We start from the raw sequence: 17,281 nt of genomic DNA, 5'->3' as shown, positions 1-17,281 counted from the left end.
CCTGCCAAAGCATCTTTCTCTTCACCTCCAAACGCTTGAGCTCTTCTTTCTGTTTCTCTCCTTACAAATATCTGTTTCTATGGATTGGTATCCCCCTTATCATTTTGTTTGATTCTCTTTTCTCTTCTGGGGTTGTGAGACAGACCAGATTAAGGTCTTTGGTGGAATAAACCACCGACAAATCACACAACAAAAACATTTCCAAATGTTCTTCCACACATGCCCTGATATGGAGAATCATAGAAGGGGCAAAGGAGGGAGTGGCATGGGGGAACATTAATCTAAAAATCACATAGTCAAGCATTTCCTACCCTGGCCTATCCTGGCCTACCCTGGCCCTTTTCAAAGAAGTCCATCAAAGAATCATTGTTTTTTGAAGAATCAATACACATCTATTACCATACATTATCATGGGGGACTTAGCCAATAGTTCGGTGGAGTTCAAACCCAAGAAGCGAGGTAGTGGAGGGGGAACAGAGGTCAACCATGCAGGGGACTTTGGGGCCACCCTGGAGGACCTGCGGGACCTTATGGAGCTGAGAGGTGCAGAGGCCATTCAGAAGATCCAGGAGAACTACACGGACACAGAGGGCCTCTGTCAGAGACTGAAGACCTCCCCAGCCGATGGTGAGAGTCTCACTCAGACACACCACTCTCAGTGACATTCTTCACTGGAAACATACAATGCACTTTATTAGTCTACCTTACTAATCAAATTCAAACCAATAGGTCAAATCAACTGGATTTTTTATGAACAACCAGTTGATGATATTTTATGCTATAGCGCCACTGCCATCGTGTTTGCATAGATGGTTTCTACCAGATGTCCTCATTTGTACTGTCCTCATCCGCCTGGTTTTCTATCTGTATTTGTGCATTCCCAACTCAGTCTGCCCGAACAGGCTTTCATGTTATGTTGCTAAGCTACAAAAGCATCAGCAATCTGGTGGGTGTGATGCAGAGAGACAGACACCTCCTCTCATTCATCATGGCCTCCTGCAGCAAACATAAAATAGGCCTGAGGAGAGATGCTCAAACCACTATATGAGCGGTTAATGTTTTCAGCATATTGCTTTATTTTCACCATTATAGTTTAAAATTATGTAATTTGTCACTTTTTAGATGATGTTAAATTATACAAGCGCCTATGATTCAACAATATCTGCACACTTTTATGATGATTACAAAACTATTTTTATAATTCAGTAGAGATAAATGTAGGCTGTTTCAGTTAGAGAGATGAAGGGGAATTTGTTCATGAACCTTTCATTACCATGGCAACTGTGAGAATATTGTCTGAATGAGTAAAAGGTGACTTTTCACAGAGAGTCAGATTAATTATTAATTTGCATATCTCATCGCCCTGAAATGTTCCTACTCACGTGTCTTTTTATCACCAGATTGTTTCACACATCATTTCTGAACTCGGTTATAGTGCGACTACATTTTGACTACCCCCCAAATGGGATAGATAGAGAGATAGAGAGATAGAGAGAGAGATAGAGAGATAGAGAGAGAGAGAGAGAGAGAGAGAGAGAGAGAGAGAGAGAGAGAGAGAGAGAGAGAGAGATGGCTGGGTTGACAGTAGCAGCAGGTGATGTTTGGCAGGGGAGGACATGAGGTGGGTGTGCCAGAGCACACACCCCACAGAGAAGCAGACACACACTGACTTAGCCATCTGTGCCATTCCCACTCCATCTATCTCATTCTACTAAAAGAGCACCCAGCACCCAGTGTCAACACTCAAACATTTATATGTCCGTTATATGATTCATGTGAGTGAGTCTATAGCAATGTATTTTACAGAAGTAATTGAAAGATGGTTATGCTGTGTTTTGTCTGCTCTAATGTAGACATTTTGAAAGCATTTTATTTTAATGCTCTGTCATAATGCCTACACAAGGCTGTAAGAAACATGGCCTAAACTGTAACTATCTCAAGTTCTATGACCATGTCCCATATAATGTAATGACTGTTTATGACAACAGTATTTCACATGGCCAGTTTCTAATATGAACCTATTATGAAGTGTTACAGACTAATTTTCATGGCAGAGACCTGCAATTTGACAAATGTTTGGTCGTAAGTAGGCATCCTGATAGAACATCCAAATAACGTTTCACTCTACAGTAATCTTCAACAGTTCCTTAGCTACCCTCTTACCTACTGAATTCACACAAGAATCTGATACCCTCTAATAGTGTTTTAAATTAAATCCAGTGAGGTGGATGAAGGGATGCCATGCACCATGTTCAGTAGCAGCATTCCCTGTCCTCTCTAGGCCTATCGGACAACCCGTCAGACCTAGAGAAGCGTGGTCAGGTGTTTGGCCAGAACTTTATCCCTCCTAAGAAGGCCAAGTCGTTCCTGGAGCTGGTCTGGGAGGCCCTACAGGATGTAACTCTTATCATCCTAGAGATAGCTGCCATCATCTCCCTCGCACTGTCCTTCTACCAACCGCCTGGAGAGGAGAGCGAAGGTAGGTGTGACTGACTGTCCAGGTATCAGACTTTGGCCTTCCGCATGCCTTAATAAAGCATTAATTAGCACTCTGAGCTAAAGCCTAGGCATTAGCTATGGGAGTTAACACAGGTTTTCAGTTCTCTCAGTTAAGGTAACTCATCAGGTGAGCGAAGTTCCCTCTTCCCTCACTTCTCTGCCATATCTCTCTTTCTCTTTCTCTTTCTTTCTTTCTTTCTTTCTTTCTTTCTTTCTCTCTCTCTCTCTCTCTCTCTCTCTCTCTCTCTCTCTCTTTCTCTCTCTCTCTCTCTCTCTCTCTCTCTATCTCTCTCTCTCTCTCTTTGCCCTGTCTCTCACCTCCTTTCTTTCTCTGCTCTATCTTTCTTCCTATTTCTCTCTCTGCAGCGTGTGGGAATGTGGCATCCGGTGCAGAGGACGAGGGCGAGGCGGAGGCTGGCTGGATTGAGGGCGCGGCCATCTTGCTGTCTGTCGTCTGCGTAGTGCTGGTGACGGCCTTTAACGACTGGAGCAAGGAGAAGCAGTTCCGGGGGCTGCAGAGCCGCATTGAGCAGGAGCAGCGATTTGCCGTGGTGCGGAATGGCACCGTCATCCAGATCCCTGTTGCTGAAATGGTGGTTGGGGATGTGGCCCAAATCAAATACGGTCAGTCCAGGATCAGGAGAAGTCCCCTGATGTAGTATACCTGGTTGGACTATCTATGTAGCTACCTGTGTATAATGCATTTGTAGTTCCTTTGACTGTATCTTACCGAAGGTCTATTAAGAATCAAACATTCATAACAGCTCAACCATAAATGCATAAATAATACATTAAACCTATCTGGTTTTGTGTAGATTTCTATTAAGCAGTCATAACGATGTTTGGATCCTTATAATTCCTTATAGATCCTTATAAGTCTCTGGTCCCTTGTCTCCTCCTGCTTCCACTCCCACACAGGTGATCTCCTGCCTGCTGATGGGATACTGATACAGGGCAACGACCTGAAGATCGATGAGAGCTCGCTGACCGGAGAGTCTGACCATGTAAAAAAGTCTGTTGACAAGGACCCCATGTTGCTGTCTGGTGAGTTGTTTGCATATAATACAGTAGTCATGTTACAGTCGGGCAAAAGAGGCCATGCCAGGGGTGTTTGCCTCTGTGCAGTATGTGTGTGTGTGTGTGTGTGTGTGTGTGTGTGTGTGTGTGTGTGTGTGTGTGTGTGTGTGTGTGTGTGTGTGTGTGTGTGTGTGTGTGTGTGTGTGTGTGTGTGTGTGTGTGTCCAACGCAAAATCACACTCATCTGACTGTAAGCAAGCTTATAGCCTACTGCTCCAAGAGAGGGCAAAGAGGGGTAGGCTATCAGCTGATCACAGAGATAGTAGATTATGTAAACCAGCTAGTAAGCTAGCTACCTAGTTAGCTATGCTGTTGAAACAACCTAACTAGTCTTTCACCCGTGATTGGAGTTTGTTGTGCTGCTGACACCTGCCTCTTAAGCCTACTAACACATTTAAACCTTCCCTATTACTGGCCGTGATATGACACATGCAACTCAAAACAGAGCCACTACTTACACTACCGTTGGGCGCCAGTAGCTTCTGCCTGCAGGATGAGTGCTGTCAGTGGGCAGAGGAGAGGGGGAGGGCGACTTTGTGTCTCTGTGTGCTGGCTGCAGTGCCGAGAGGGGAAATCTCATTGCCTCTCCCAGTGAGAGAGCGACTCCTCCCTGTTCCCTGGAGCCTGACAGGGCTAATCGGATTGTAGCCCCTGGTCAGCATCCTGAGCACCGGGTCATGAATCCATTAGACCCACAGGGGACCCTCACTCATCCTCTACCCAATAATGATACTCGGAACTGGACTCTGCTACTCACTCCATAGGTCCACTAGGCTAGGTCTATGCAGAGATCTAAAATAATCATGCTGTTGTGATGGTGATGTAGCAGCCTAATCCACATTGGTGATGGAGCAGAAGATCAAATATTGAAAGTATTCAGCTGCAGGTTCAGAAACATGTATGATGTGATTTCATCAATCAATATACAGAATTCCCTTTTGTTATCATTGATTGTTTTTTTCCAGTATCTGTCACACTTACCTCTCGAGGTGCACATACATCACTTGATGTTTAGGCCACCACACATTGGATGAATGCAAACTCTGTAAATGCTGTGGAATTTTTTGTTTTTTATTTGATTTATTTCACCTTTATTTAACCAGGTAGGCCAGTTGAGAACAAGTTCTCATTTACAATTGCAACCTGGCCAAGATAAATCAAAGCAGTGCGACAAAAACAACAACACAGAGTTACACATGGGATAAACAAACGTACAGTCAATAACATAATAGAACAATCTGTATACAGTGTGTGCAAATGAAGTAAGGAGGTAAGGCAATAAATAGGCTAAGAGTGGCGAAGTAATTACAGTTTAGCAATTTATACTGGAGTGATATATGTGCAGATGATGATGTGCAAGTAGAAATACTGGTGTGCAAAAGAGCAGAAAAACAAAAACAAATATGGGGATGAGGTAGGTAGTTGGATGGGCTATTTACAGATGGGCTGTGTACAGATGCAGTGATCGGTAAGCTGCTCTGACAGCTGACGCTTAAAGCTAGTGAGGGAGATATAAGACTCCAACTTCAGTGATTTTTGCAATTCATTCCAGTCATTGGCAGCAGAGAACTGGAAGGAAAGGCGGACAAATTAGGTCTTGGCTTTGGGGATGACCAGTGAAATATACCTACTGGAGCGTGTGCTACGGGTGGGTGTTGTTATGGTGACCAGTGAGCTGAGATAAGGCGGAGCTATACCTAGCAAAGACTTATAGATGACATGGAGCCAGTGGGTTTGGCAACGAATATGTAGCGAGGACCAGCCAACGAGAGCATACAGGTCGCAGTGGTGGGTAGTATATGGGGCTTTGGTGACAAAACGGATGGCACTGTGATAGACGGCATCCAATTTGCTGAGTAGAGTGTTGGAGGCTATTTTGTAAATGACATCGCCGAAGTCAAGGATCGGTAGGATAGTCAGTTTTACGAGGGTACGTTTGGCAGCATGAGTGAAGGTGGCTTTGTTTGCGAAATAGGAAGCTGATTCTAGATTTAACTTTGGATTGGAGATGCTTAATGTGAGTCTGGAAGGAGAGTTTACAGTCTAGCCAGACACCTAGGTATTTATAGATGTCCACATATTCTAAGTCAGAACCGTCCAGAGTAGTGATGTAAGTTGGGTGGGCGGGTGCGGACAGCGATCGGTTGAAGGGCATGCATTTAGTTTTACTAGCATTTAAGGCATTTGGAGGCCACGGAAGGAGTGTTGTATGGCGTTGAAGCTCGTTTGGAGGTTTGTTAACACAGCGTCCAAAGAAGGGCCAGATGTATACAGAATGGTGTCGTCTGCGTAGAGGTGGATCAAATAATCACCCACAGCAAGAGCGACATCATAGATATATACAGAAAAAAGAGTCTGCCCGAGAATTGAACCCTGTAGAGACTGCCAGAGGTCCGGACAACAGGCCCTCTGATTTGACACACTGAACTCTATCTGAGAAGTAGTTAGTGAACCAAGGCTGCTGAGTCTGCCGATAAGAATGTATCAGTTCCAGTTGAAATACATTCACTTTACTTGTTATAACCATGTACATGCTGTGGTTTAGTGCACAAGTTTATAACAGTACCAAGCCATTACATATGTAAGCAATCATCAACATCAAACATATTTAGCAGTATTCTGAGCTATTCCACTCCCTGGTATTAGGCAGTATGAACAGTGTTATTGAACAACCCTTGGTCTCTTGTGATAAAGTATTTTAATTAATGGGAACATAATGGAGCTCTGCTGTACAAAAGTAATTAGATCACCGGTCAGTAGGAGAAACAGAGGAAAGTGACCTTACTCAGTGATTAAAAACACAAACTACAGTAGCTCCAGAGTGTAATTGGTGAGTGTAATTATGCGTTGCCTCTGGATTCCAACCTGCCTTCCCAAATGCACACCACACTCAAGCCAACCATGCAAAACTCTATAACAAGAGTCGAGCTTGTCACTCCAGGAATGAGAATTGGCTTTTAGGTCTCAGCGAAGATGACGTCACTGTGTAATGTGAACTTAGCAGTCCACTATGTCTACATCATAGAAATAAACACAGATTTTTCCACAATAACCTTCTTTGAACACCATATTGATTGCAAACAATATTAATGGAAATTCTCCCTTCTGTTTGAGTTGCGACATGATTAATACAGTGCATTCGGAAGTATTCAGACCCCTTCACTTTTTACACATTTTGTTATGTTACAGCCTTATTCTAAAATGTATTAAATCATTTTTTCCCCTCATCAATCTAAGCACAATACCCCATAATGACAAAGCAAATTTATTCAAAATAAAAACAGAAATACCTTATTTAAATAAGTATTCAGACCCTTTGCTATGAGTCTCGAAATTGAGCTCAGTTGCATCTTGTTTCCATTGATTATCCTTGAGATGTTTCTACATCTTCATTGGAGTCCACTTGTGGTAAATTCAATTGATTGGACATGAGGTCCCACAGTTGATAGTGCATGTCAGAGCAAAAACCAAGCCATGAGGTCAAAGGAATTGTCCGTAGGGCTCCGAGACAGGATTGTATAAAGGCACAGATCTGGGGAAGGGTACAAACAATTTCTGCAGCATTGAAGGTCTCCAAGAACACAGTGGCCTCCATCATTCTTAAATGGAAGAAGTTTGGAACCATCAAGACTCTTCCTAGAGCTGGCCGCCAGGCCAAACTGAGCAACGAAAGACGGAAGCCACTCTTCAGTAAAAGGCACATGACAGCCCACTTGGAGTTTGCCAAAAGGCACCTAAATAGTCTCAGACCATGAGAAACAAGATTCTCTGTTCTGATGAAACCAAGATTGAACTCTTTGGCCTGAATGCCAAGCGTCACATCTGGAGGAAACCAGGCACCATCCCTACAGTGAAGCATGGTGGTGGAAGCATCAAGCTGTGTGTGTGTGTGGGGGGGGGGGGTTCAGTGGCAGGGACTGCAAGACTAGTCAGGATCAAGGGAAAGATAAGAGAGATCCTTGATGAAAACCTGCTCCAGAGCACTCAGGACCTCAGACGGGGGTGAAGGTTCACCATCCAACAGGACAACGGCCCTAAGCACATAGCCAAGACAACGCAGGAGTGACTTCGGATAAGTCTCTGAATGTCCTTGAGTGGCCCAGCCAGAGCGTGGACTTGAACCCGATCAAACATCTCTGGAGAGACCTGAAAATAGCTGTGCAGCGATGCTACCCATCCAACCTGACAGAGCTTGAGAGGATCTGCAGAGAAGAATGGGAGAAACTCCCCAAATACAGGTGTGCCAAGCTTGTAGCGTCATACCCAAGAAGACTCGAAGCTGTAATCGCTGGCAAAGGTCCTTCAACAAAGTACTGAGTAAAGGTTCTGAATGCATATGTAAATGTGATGTTTCCGGGGGGGGGGGGGGGGGGTTGGCAAAAATTGGCACAAATTTCTAAAAACCTGTTTTTGCTTTCTCATTATGGGGTGTGTAAGATTGCTGAGGGAAAAACAAACAAATAATTTAATCAATTTTATAATACGGCTGTAACGTTACAAAAATGTGGAAAAAGTGAAGGGTTATTCCCATGTCTATTTAGGAATTTCATCTTTGTATCCCTTTAGGAACTCATGTGATGGAAGGCTCAGGAAAGATGCTTGTTACTGCTGTGGGGATCAACTCTCAAACTGGAATCATCTTCACTCTACTGGGGGCTGGAGAGGGGGAGGGGGAGGATGAGAAGAAAGACAAGAAAGGTAAGATAATAAGACAGGCTGAAGGTGTAATGTCATTAAGATGTTCGGTATCATTTTTGTGAGTATGAAGCAAATATAGTACATTTGAAACACAATACATATACCAGGGATGCTTCAAATGGATATGAAGAGTTTCATTCCAAAACGCTATATATCCATTTTCAGAAATGTTAGTAAATTTGTTTTTTTGAAGAACTTATTAAAAGTGATTGGTGTGTTTTTTTTCCCATATCTAATCATGGCATGTTCAATGACAGACAGGTATTTGTTAAAAATCTATCAATTGATGGTTTTATTTCAGAGAGACAATCACATTTTGTTGCAAAATTAGATATATCCTCCTCTCTCTCAGAGACAAAAGTAGCAGTGCAAGGTTTTACACAGTCAAATGTGACAATAATTACAACTGTACAATTGATACATTTGTGACATACATTTTTGTTATATATTTTAAACTGTATCAATACAGTAATATTAGATCTGTGTTCTTGTCAAAAGTAGTGCGCTATATAGGGAATAGGGTGCCATTTGGGACGAGACCTAACTCTAACCAAAGACTATAGCCTCAGGCTATAGTTGAATTTATATATGAGTTGAATTTATATGTTAATTATACAGGATATGAACATTCCATTCCAGCTAAGCAATGGATATACAGTTGAAGTTAGCCAAATACATTTAAACTCAGTTTTTCACAATTCCTGACATTTAATCATCCTAGTAACAATTCCATGTCTTAGGTCAGTTAGGATCACCACTTTATTTTAAGACTGTGAAATGTCAGAATAATAGTAGAGATAATTATTTATTTCAGCTTTCATTTCTTTCATCACATTCCCTGTGGGTCAGAAGTTTACATACACTCAATTAGTATTTGGTAGCATTGCCTTTAAATTGTTTAACGTTTCGGGTTGCCTTCCACAATTTTGGCCCATTCCTCCTGACAGAGCTGGTGTAACTGAGTCAGGTTTGCAGGCCTCCTTGCTAGCACACGCTTTTTCAGTTCTGCCCACAAATTTTCTATAGGATTGATGTCAGGGCTTTGTGATGGCCACTCCAATACCTTGTCTTTGTTGTCCTTAAGCCATTTTGCCACAACTTTGGAAGTATGCTTGGGGTCATTGTCCATTTGGAAGACCCATTTCCAACCAAGCTTTAACTTCTTGACTGATGTCTTGAGATGTTGCTTCAATAAATCCACATAATTTTCCTGCCTCATGATGCAATCTATTTTGTGAAGTGCACCAGTCACTCCTGCAGCAAAGCACCCCCACAACATGATGCTGTCACCCCCGTGCTTCACGGTTGGGATGGTGTTCTTCGGCTTGCAAGCCTCCCTCTTATTCCTCCAAACATAACGATTGTCATTATGGCCAAACAGTTATATTTTTGTTTCATCAGACCAGAGGACATTTCTCCAAAAAGTACAATCTTTATCCCCATGTGCAGTTGCAAACCGTAGTCTGGCTTTTTTATGGTGGTTTTGGAGCAGTGGCTCCTTCCTTGCTGAGCGGCCTTTCAGGTAATGTCGATATAGGACTCGTTTTACTGTGGATATAGATACTTTTGTACCTGTTTCCTCCAGCATCTTCACAAGGTCCTTTGCTGTTGTTCTGGGATTGATTTGCACTTTTTGCACAAAAGTACGTTCATCTCTAGGAGACAGAACACGTCTCCTTCCTGAGCGGTATGACGGCTGCGTGGTCCCATGGTGTTTATACTTGCGTACTGTTGTTTGTACAGATTAACGTGGTACCTTCAGGTGTTTGGAAATTGCTCCCAAGGATGAAGCAGACTTGTGGAGGTCCACATTTTTTTTGTAGAAAGTAGATGTCCTAACCGACTTGCCAAAACTATAGTTTGTTAACAAGACATTTTTGGAGTGGTTGAAAAACAAGTTTTAATGACTCCAACCTAAGTGTATGTAAACTTCCAACTTCAACTGTATATCGTTTTGCAACAAAACTAATTTTAATACACATCTAAAATATATGAACAAAAATATGAGACCAGTGATATTTTACACACCCATAAGCATTCCCTTCTGATGAAAAAACACAAATGTGAAAAATCTGTGCATACAATGTTTTGGAAAGGAACTTTTCATATATACATGGATGTATTTACATATGATTGACTCACAATTGATTGACTCACAAAGTATATAAGTATCATGCATTGGCAGTTTCAATAGGTGTGTTGAAGGGATGCTCCATTAAGCTGTGACATTCAAGGCCTGATGTTACTTCTGCTTATGAGAAAGAGAGAGCAAAGCATCTCTGAACTGTACAGTGTGCATTTACAGTACATGGGCAGAGACTTTTCTCCCTGTCTCCCTCTCCTTGATATGAAGAGTGGTAGCTAGCTGCTTAATAATTATATCTAAAAGCATAGGAGTATGCAAAGCAATCAATACTTGAATGGAAAGGGGGAGAGCAAGATGGAGATGGGGTTACACAGAGGGGGAAGCCTCTGGTTAGGACGAAGCTTCACAATAAAGACCACAGAAAGACATGATGCAATGGTTTACTTATTTGCTGCTCCTGAGGTCTCATACATTCATTTTTTTTCATTCCTTGTTTGTTGTTTCTGTTGCTCATCCTTTTTACTGTTTTGATTGTTTTTGTCTCTTAATTTGATAAAATCTCTTATTGTCCCTGTCCCTATCTCAAATCCCAAACCACTATCTCATCAGAGGGCAATAATACCCCTGCAGTCGAAGCAAAACAGATCAGCATCACGAATGGTAGGTGTTTCCCCTACTAGACTAGTTAGGTTGGTGAAGGGGTTTGCTAGAGATATTCCATGGGACTCCCATGGGAGATTGTGGACCCCTAATGTAATTGGGAAAAAAAGAACAAACTGTAAAATATTTTGAAAATTAAGTTTAACATGTTGATATAAGTCATGGCGATTTCTTCACACGTTTCTGTCACTTTCATTTTGTCTATTCATTTTCCCATTCGATTTTTACTCCTTTAGGGGGGTTAAAATGGGAGCAATGTTTGCCTCCCATGCAGCAATATGTCTGTCACATTCAGCTGTATCAGTCTAGATATTTGTCTCTCTCTCGCCTAATCACAGGCAAGCAAGATGGGACACTGGAAAACAATCAGAACAAAGGTAAGAAACAGGGGGATTCCAAGGCAGAGGAATCATCCATAATTTCAAGTAGGCTACTTTATGTTAATCCTTTGGGGAACTATGCAAACAACAGATGGCATGAGGTAATAATTTATACAAAATATTTTCAAACATTTTACTTCTCAAATAAGATGGAAGCAATATCTTGATTTATGTTGAAAACATATTACCTGTACATTTGATAATAATGGGTTGTATGTATACAGCCCTTTTCATTAGGTCTCATAAGTGCTTTACATCCTGTTACAGTTGCATACTGTAGCTGTAGAACCCACCTGGGGGAAGCATGGCAGCCATTTTGTGCCGAAACGCCCACTACACCTCTTGGCTTTTCTCTAACCGTCCTAACCACTCCCTAACTTTGTGACAACCCCCAACCTTAGCCAAGAAACAGGATGAGGCTGTTGCCATGGAGATGCAGCCCCTGAAGAGCGCTGAAGGTGGGGAGGTGGAAGCGGAGAAGAAAAAGGGCAACGTGCCTAAAAAAGAGAAGTCTGTGCTCCAGGGCAAACTCACTAAACTGGCCGTGCAGATCGGGAAGGCAGGTGAGGGCTGACTCTAAACGTTCAGCGTTCATAATCAATTTTTTGCTGGCCTGCTTGTTCACTCTGACTTGACCTGTGTATGCACAAGGTTGGCTAGCAGTGCATTCTCTACTACCGACAAACTCTTCACATTGTTCTTTGATCTAAGTAGCCATGTCTGTGTGTCTGTCTGTCCTCTTCCTCAGGTCTGGTCATGTCAGCCATCACAGTGATCATCCTGGTGATGTACTTTGTGATTGAGACCTTTGTGGTGCAGGGCCGGGAGTGGCTCACTGAGTGTACCCCCGTCTATGTGCAGTACTTTGTCAAGTTCTTCATCATCGGCGTCACAGTGCTGGTGGTGGCTGTGCCTGAGGGGCTGCCACTGGCTGTTACTATATCACTGGCCTACTCTGTCAAGGTAAGGGTAATAAACTGTTTGTGTGTGTGTGTGTGTGTGTGTGTGTGTGTGTGTGTGTGTGTGCGTGTGTGCGTGCGTGCGTGCGTGCGTGCGTGCGTGCGTGCGTGCGTGCGTGCGTGCGTGCGTGCGTGCGTGCGTGCGTGCGTGCGTGCGTGCGTGCGTGCGTGCGTGCGTGCGTGCTGCTGTAGATTCACAGGGAAACTACAATCCTCCTCATCAGAAAAGCTGACTAGCATAGCCTAGCCTAACGGGACAGGGATATCATATAATATAATTTCATGAAATCACAAGTCCAATACAGCAAATGAAAGATAAACATCTTGTGAATCCAGCCATCATTTCCGATTTTTAAAATGTTTTACAGCGAAAACACAATATGTATTTCTATTAGCTAACCACAATAGCCAAACACACAACCGCATATTTTCACCATGTTTCCACCGCATAGGTAGCTTTCACAAAACCGACAAAATAGAGATAAAATTAATCACTAACCTTGAACAACTTCATCAGATGACAGTCTTATAACATGTTATACAATACATTTATGTTTTGTTCGAAAATGTGCATATTTGAGGTATAAATCATAGTTTTACATTGCAGCCACCATAAAAAATAGCACCAAAGCAGCCAGAATAATTACAGAGAGCAACGTGAAATACATAAATACTCATCATAAAACATTTATGAAAAATACATGGTGTACAGCAAATGAAAGATAAACATCTTGTGAATCCAGCCAATATTTCTGATTTTTTAAGTGTTTTACAGCGAAAACACAATATAGAATTATATTAGCTTACCACAATAGCCAAACACACAAAGGCATTTATTCACCGCAAAGGTAGCTTTCACAAAAACCAGCAATAGATATAAAATTAATCACTAACCTTTGGACAACTTCTTCAGATGACAGTCTTATAACATCATGTTATACAATACATTTATGTTTTGTTCGAAAATGTGCATATTTAGAGCTGCAAATCGTGGTTATACATTGTGAATACGTAGCAACAATTCCCCAGAATGTCCGGAGATATTTTGGACACTCACCTAATCTGACCAAAGAACTCATCATAAACTTTACATAAAAATACTTGTTGTATGGCAAATGAAAGATACACTGGTTCTTAATGCAACCGCTGTGTTAGATTTTTTAAAATAACTTTACCACAACATACAGCTTGGGTTATTGTGAGACAGCGCTCACCAACACGGCGGAGAATAGGCATCAACATATTACACAGAAATACGAAATAACATCATAAATGTTGTCTTACTTTTGCTGAGCTTCCATCAGAATGTTGTACAAGGAGTCCTATTTCCAGAATAAATCGTTGTTTGGTTTTAGAATGTCCATTTCTTCTGTCGAATTAGCAACCTTGGCTAGCATTGTGGCGCGAACATTCCCATCATCTCTTGGCGCAAAGAACGGAAAATTCCAAAAGTCCCATTAAACGTTGAATAAACTGATAAAACTCGGTTGAAAAAACCTACTTTATGATGTTTTTCTCATATGTATCAAATAAAATCAGAGCCGGAGATATTCGCCGTGTATACCGAACGCTTTTCAGAAGACAATGTCGAGGTCCCCCGCGCGCCGTCGAAGACAAAGAAAATACCGGACCTGTCACTCCAAAAGCTCTTATTCTAGATGTTGACATCTAGTGGAAGGCGTATGATATCATATCGCATACATATCGATAAATAAAAGCCAGTTGAATAGGCAGGCCCTGAAACAGAGCCTCGTTTTCAGATTTTTCACTTCCTGTTAGGAAGTTTGCTGCCAAATGAGTTCTGTTTTACTCACAGATATAATTCAAACAGTTTTAGAAACTTCTGAGTTTTTTCTATCCAATAGTAATAATAATATGCATATTGTATGATCTAGAACAGAGTACGAGGCCGTTTAATTTGGGCACTATTTTTTCCAAAGTGAAAACAGCGCCCCCCTATTGACAAGAAGTTTTAAATCGTGTTTTTGCTCGAATATCCCCCATATGGCAAAATCAAGGCACGATTACACTATACTATATATTGTACATGCAGCTGAATTGTATTGTAGTATCTCAGGTGGAGGCCTAACAGTAAGATCCCTCTCCGTCTGTTTCCTCCTCCTTCCCTGTAGAAAATGATGAAGGACAATAACTTGGTGCGCCACCTGGATGCCTGTGAGACCATGGGCAATGCCACGGCCATCTGCTCCGACAAGACAGGCACCCTCACTACCAACCGAATGACCGTGGTGCAGGCCTACGCGGGCGACCAGCACTTCCACAAGGTCCCACACCCTGACCAGATGAATCCTAAAGTGCTGGACACGCTCGTCAACGCCATAGCTGTCAACAGCGCCTACACCTCCAAGATTATGGTGAGAGGGTGGATTATGAAAGATAGATAGATACCTGCACATTGTTGAATGCTCCCACATTTATATTGTGGATAATGTCTGCAATGCGGAATGGTAAAGGGACACAACATTATCTTTTCTGGTTATTTTCTGGTTAACTGGCAAAGACATTTACATCTTTATTGGCCATTTGGATGGACATTTATTTTGTTCATGTTAACACAACATATATAAACCATTAATAGAATTCAGAATTTACATACAAATTTACATACAAATGTGCATTTTGCCCAGTCTCCTATTCTGTCTTTTTCCTCCACACTTATTGAGCAAAAACATGGTATCTTCATCTTTTATCCCTTAGCCCCCGGATAAGGAGGGAGGCCTACCCAAGCAGGTGGGCAACAAGACAGAGTGTGCCCTACTTGGCTTCATCCTGGACCTGAAGAGGGACTATGCCCCTGTGAGGGAACAGATCCCTGAGGAGAAGCTCTACAAGGTCTACACCTTCAACTCTGTGCGCAAGTCCATGAGCACGGTGGTGCAGCTGCCTGATGGATCCTTCCGCCTCTACAGCAAGGGGGCCTCTGAGATCCTGCTCAAGAAGTGAGTCTGACTCTCAGGCTGGAGACGGCCTGCCTTGTCTGCCTGCCTTGTCATGACAAGTAGGAAAAGTAGTTTCCCTGTGAATCACGCATACAAATAAAGGGCTCTATTCAATCCGTATTGCTGAAGCTTGATAGAATTGTAAAGGTAAATTCCGATTGAGCCAACATATGCAGCATTTACCGTGAATGCAGTCTCCTCTAACGCGAGAACATTGCCTTTAAATTTAAATCACGCTGTAATGCGGAACTTCCGCAATACGGATTGAATAAAGCCCAAAGTTGGATTTGATAGAGGCTACAGCTTTGATAGAGAAAGGGGTGGTAGGGGCCTCAAGATAAAGTGGGCCTTGAATGAGAATTGATGATCAAAACAAAATGACAAACATTAATATTGTGCCCTAACATACAGAGCATCTGTGTCCTGACTCTCTGTCTGTCAGATGCTCCTCTATCATGGCTGGTGGTGGCGATCCACGGGGTTTCCGCCCGCGGGACAGGGACGAGATGGTGAAGAAGGTGATCGAGCCCATGGCCTGCGACGGCCTGCGCACCATCTGCGTGGCCTACAAGGACCTGCCGGCCAGCCCTGAGCCTGACTGGGAGGACGAGGCTGGCATCGTCAGTGACCTCATCTGTATCACAGTGGTGGGCATCGAGGACCCTGTCCGCCCAGAGGTAACCAAGACCTTACGCAGAGGGATTCTCTATTGGGGTGCATTTGTTTTCACAGATGTAGGTAGATTTGGAGTGGAGTTTTTCCACAGGGATGACAATTGTCTGTTACTTTCTCTTCGTTTCAAGTGGATAATTCTGTTGAAAAATGTCTAAATAAGAACTTGTAAAAACCTAGGATTAGAGTGGGGAGAAGCTTGCCCTTATGGAAGGGCTGGCACAGTAGGATGACACAACAGGTTTTGTTATACTGTAGGTATATAGTTATAGGTATTGTAATCTCTCATGGACAGACACACATAACATAAATGGCACCGTAGCGTCTGTCAACAGACTGGGATGCGACAACTAACAAGGAACATTGTTCCAGTGCCTTGATTTTTTGTCACTGATCATTTTGACAAATCACAATGTTGCAAGATTTTAATTCGGGGTTTCCAAATGATAGGTTTTGTTATAGTTGTAGGTTTAGTAAATATTCAATAATTTCTCTGTAGTATCATGTACATCAGCTAGTAAGAGGGTGTGCCAAGGCTTTAGCAAAACTCTGGTGTCTTTTCTAACCAGGTCCCAGATGCTATCAAGAAATGCCAGCGGGCAGGTATCACTGTGCGTATGGTGACAGGTGACAACATCAACACAGCGCGCGCCATCGCTGCCAAGTGTGGCATCATCCAGCCTGGGGATGACTTCCTGTGTATAGACGGGAAGGAATTCAACCGACGAATCAGAAATGAGAAAGGAGAGGTAGAATTCATCTTTCATGTATTGTTTGATACTCTTTTACTGACAAAAAATGCAAGTGGCCTGACTCAATTCATTAGCTTCAATAACTCAGTGTTACAAGACTCAACAGTTTCTGTGGATACCCCTATAATACAATCTTTATTTCTTACAGGTTGAGCAGGAGCGCATTGATAAGGTTTGGCCCAAACTAAGAGTTCTGGCTAGGTCCTCACCTACAGACAAACATACACTGGTCAAAGGTGGGTCAGGGAAACTCCACTCAAAGCTACAGTACTATTTTTGTAAACAGATGGTAAACCATGCATCTCTATAATTTCCAATGATAACTTTCTCTTCCTGCAGGCATCATAGACAGCACCGTACTGGAGCAGCGGCAGGTAGTGGCAGTGACAGGGGACGGGACAAACGACGGACCTGCCCTGAAGAAGGCCGATGTTGGCTTTGCCATGGTGAGTCATCTAAATGATGATTATGATGATGATGATGATGATGATGGTGATGACACACATCTTTAGTAATTTTAGTACATTTGGGGAGATAT

The 17,281-nt window shown here is 42.6% G+C and overlaps 1 protein-coding gene across 3 annotated transcripts in view; it reads left to right on the top strand.

Moving 5' to 3' along the window:
* The first annotated feature begins 410 nt into the window (after window positions 1-410).
* LOC120060720 (plasma membrane calcium-transporting ATPase 3-like) overlaps window positions 411-17,281 on the top strand; it is a 40,561-nt gene continuing 23,690 nt past the window's right edge. Inside the window, exons 1-14 of one of the 3 annotated variants that reach the window (XM_039010126.1) lie at window positions 411-627; window positions 2,282-2,479; window positions 2,866-3,123; window positions 3,418-3,543; window positions 8,143-8,274; window positions 11,359-11,397; window positions 11,802-11,963; window positions 12,149-12,363; window positions 14,492-14,734; window positions 15,078-15,319; window positions 15,762-15,996; window positions 16,561-16,740; window positions 16,892-16,979; window positions 17,083-17,189. In XM_039010126.1, coding sequence (XP_038866054.1) covers window positions 411-627; window positions 2,282-2,479; window positions 2,866-3,123; window positions 3,418-3,543; window positions 8,143-8,274; window positions 11,359-11,397; window positions 11,802-11,963; window positions 12,149-12,363; window positions 14,492-14,734; window positions 15,078-15,319; window positions 15,762-15,996; window positions 16,561-16,740; window positions 16,892-16,979; window positions 17,083-17,189 — 2,442 coding nt within the window. The remainder of the gene's footprint in view (window positions 628-2,281; window positions 2,480-2,865; window positions 3,124-3,417; window positions 3,544-8,142; window positions 8,275-11,358; window positions 11,398-11,801; window positions 11,964-12,148; window positions 12,364-14,491; window positions 14,735-15,077; window positions 15,320-15,761; window positions 15,997-16,560; window positions 16,741-16,891; window positions 16,980-17,082; window positions 17,190-17,281) is intronic. The other 2 variants (XM_039010127.1, XM_039010128.1) reach the window with 2 other exon arrangements.

Source organism: Salvelinus namaycush, chromosome 16, assembly GCF_016432855.1.
Source record: "Salvelinus namaycush isolate Seneca chromosome 16, SaNama_1.0, whole genome shotgun sequence".
NCBI classification, from domain to species: Eukaryota; Metazoa; Chordata; class Actinopteri; order Salmoniformes; family Salmonidae; genus Salvelinus; species Salvelinus namaycush.
The sequence above is the reverse complement of the archived record's forward strand: the minus strand, read 5'-3'. Positions and strand labels throughout refer to the sequence as shown.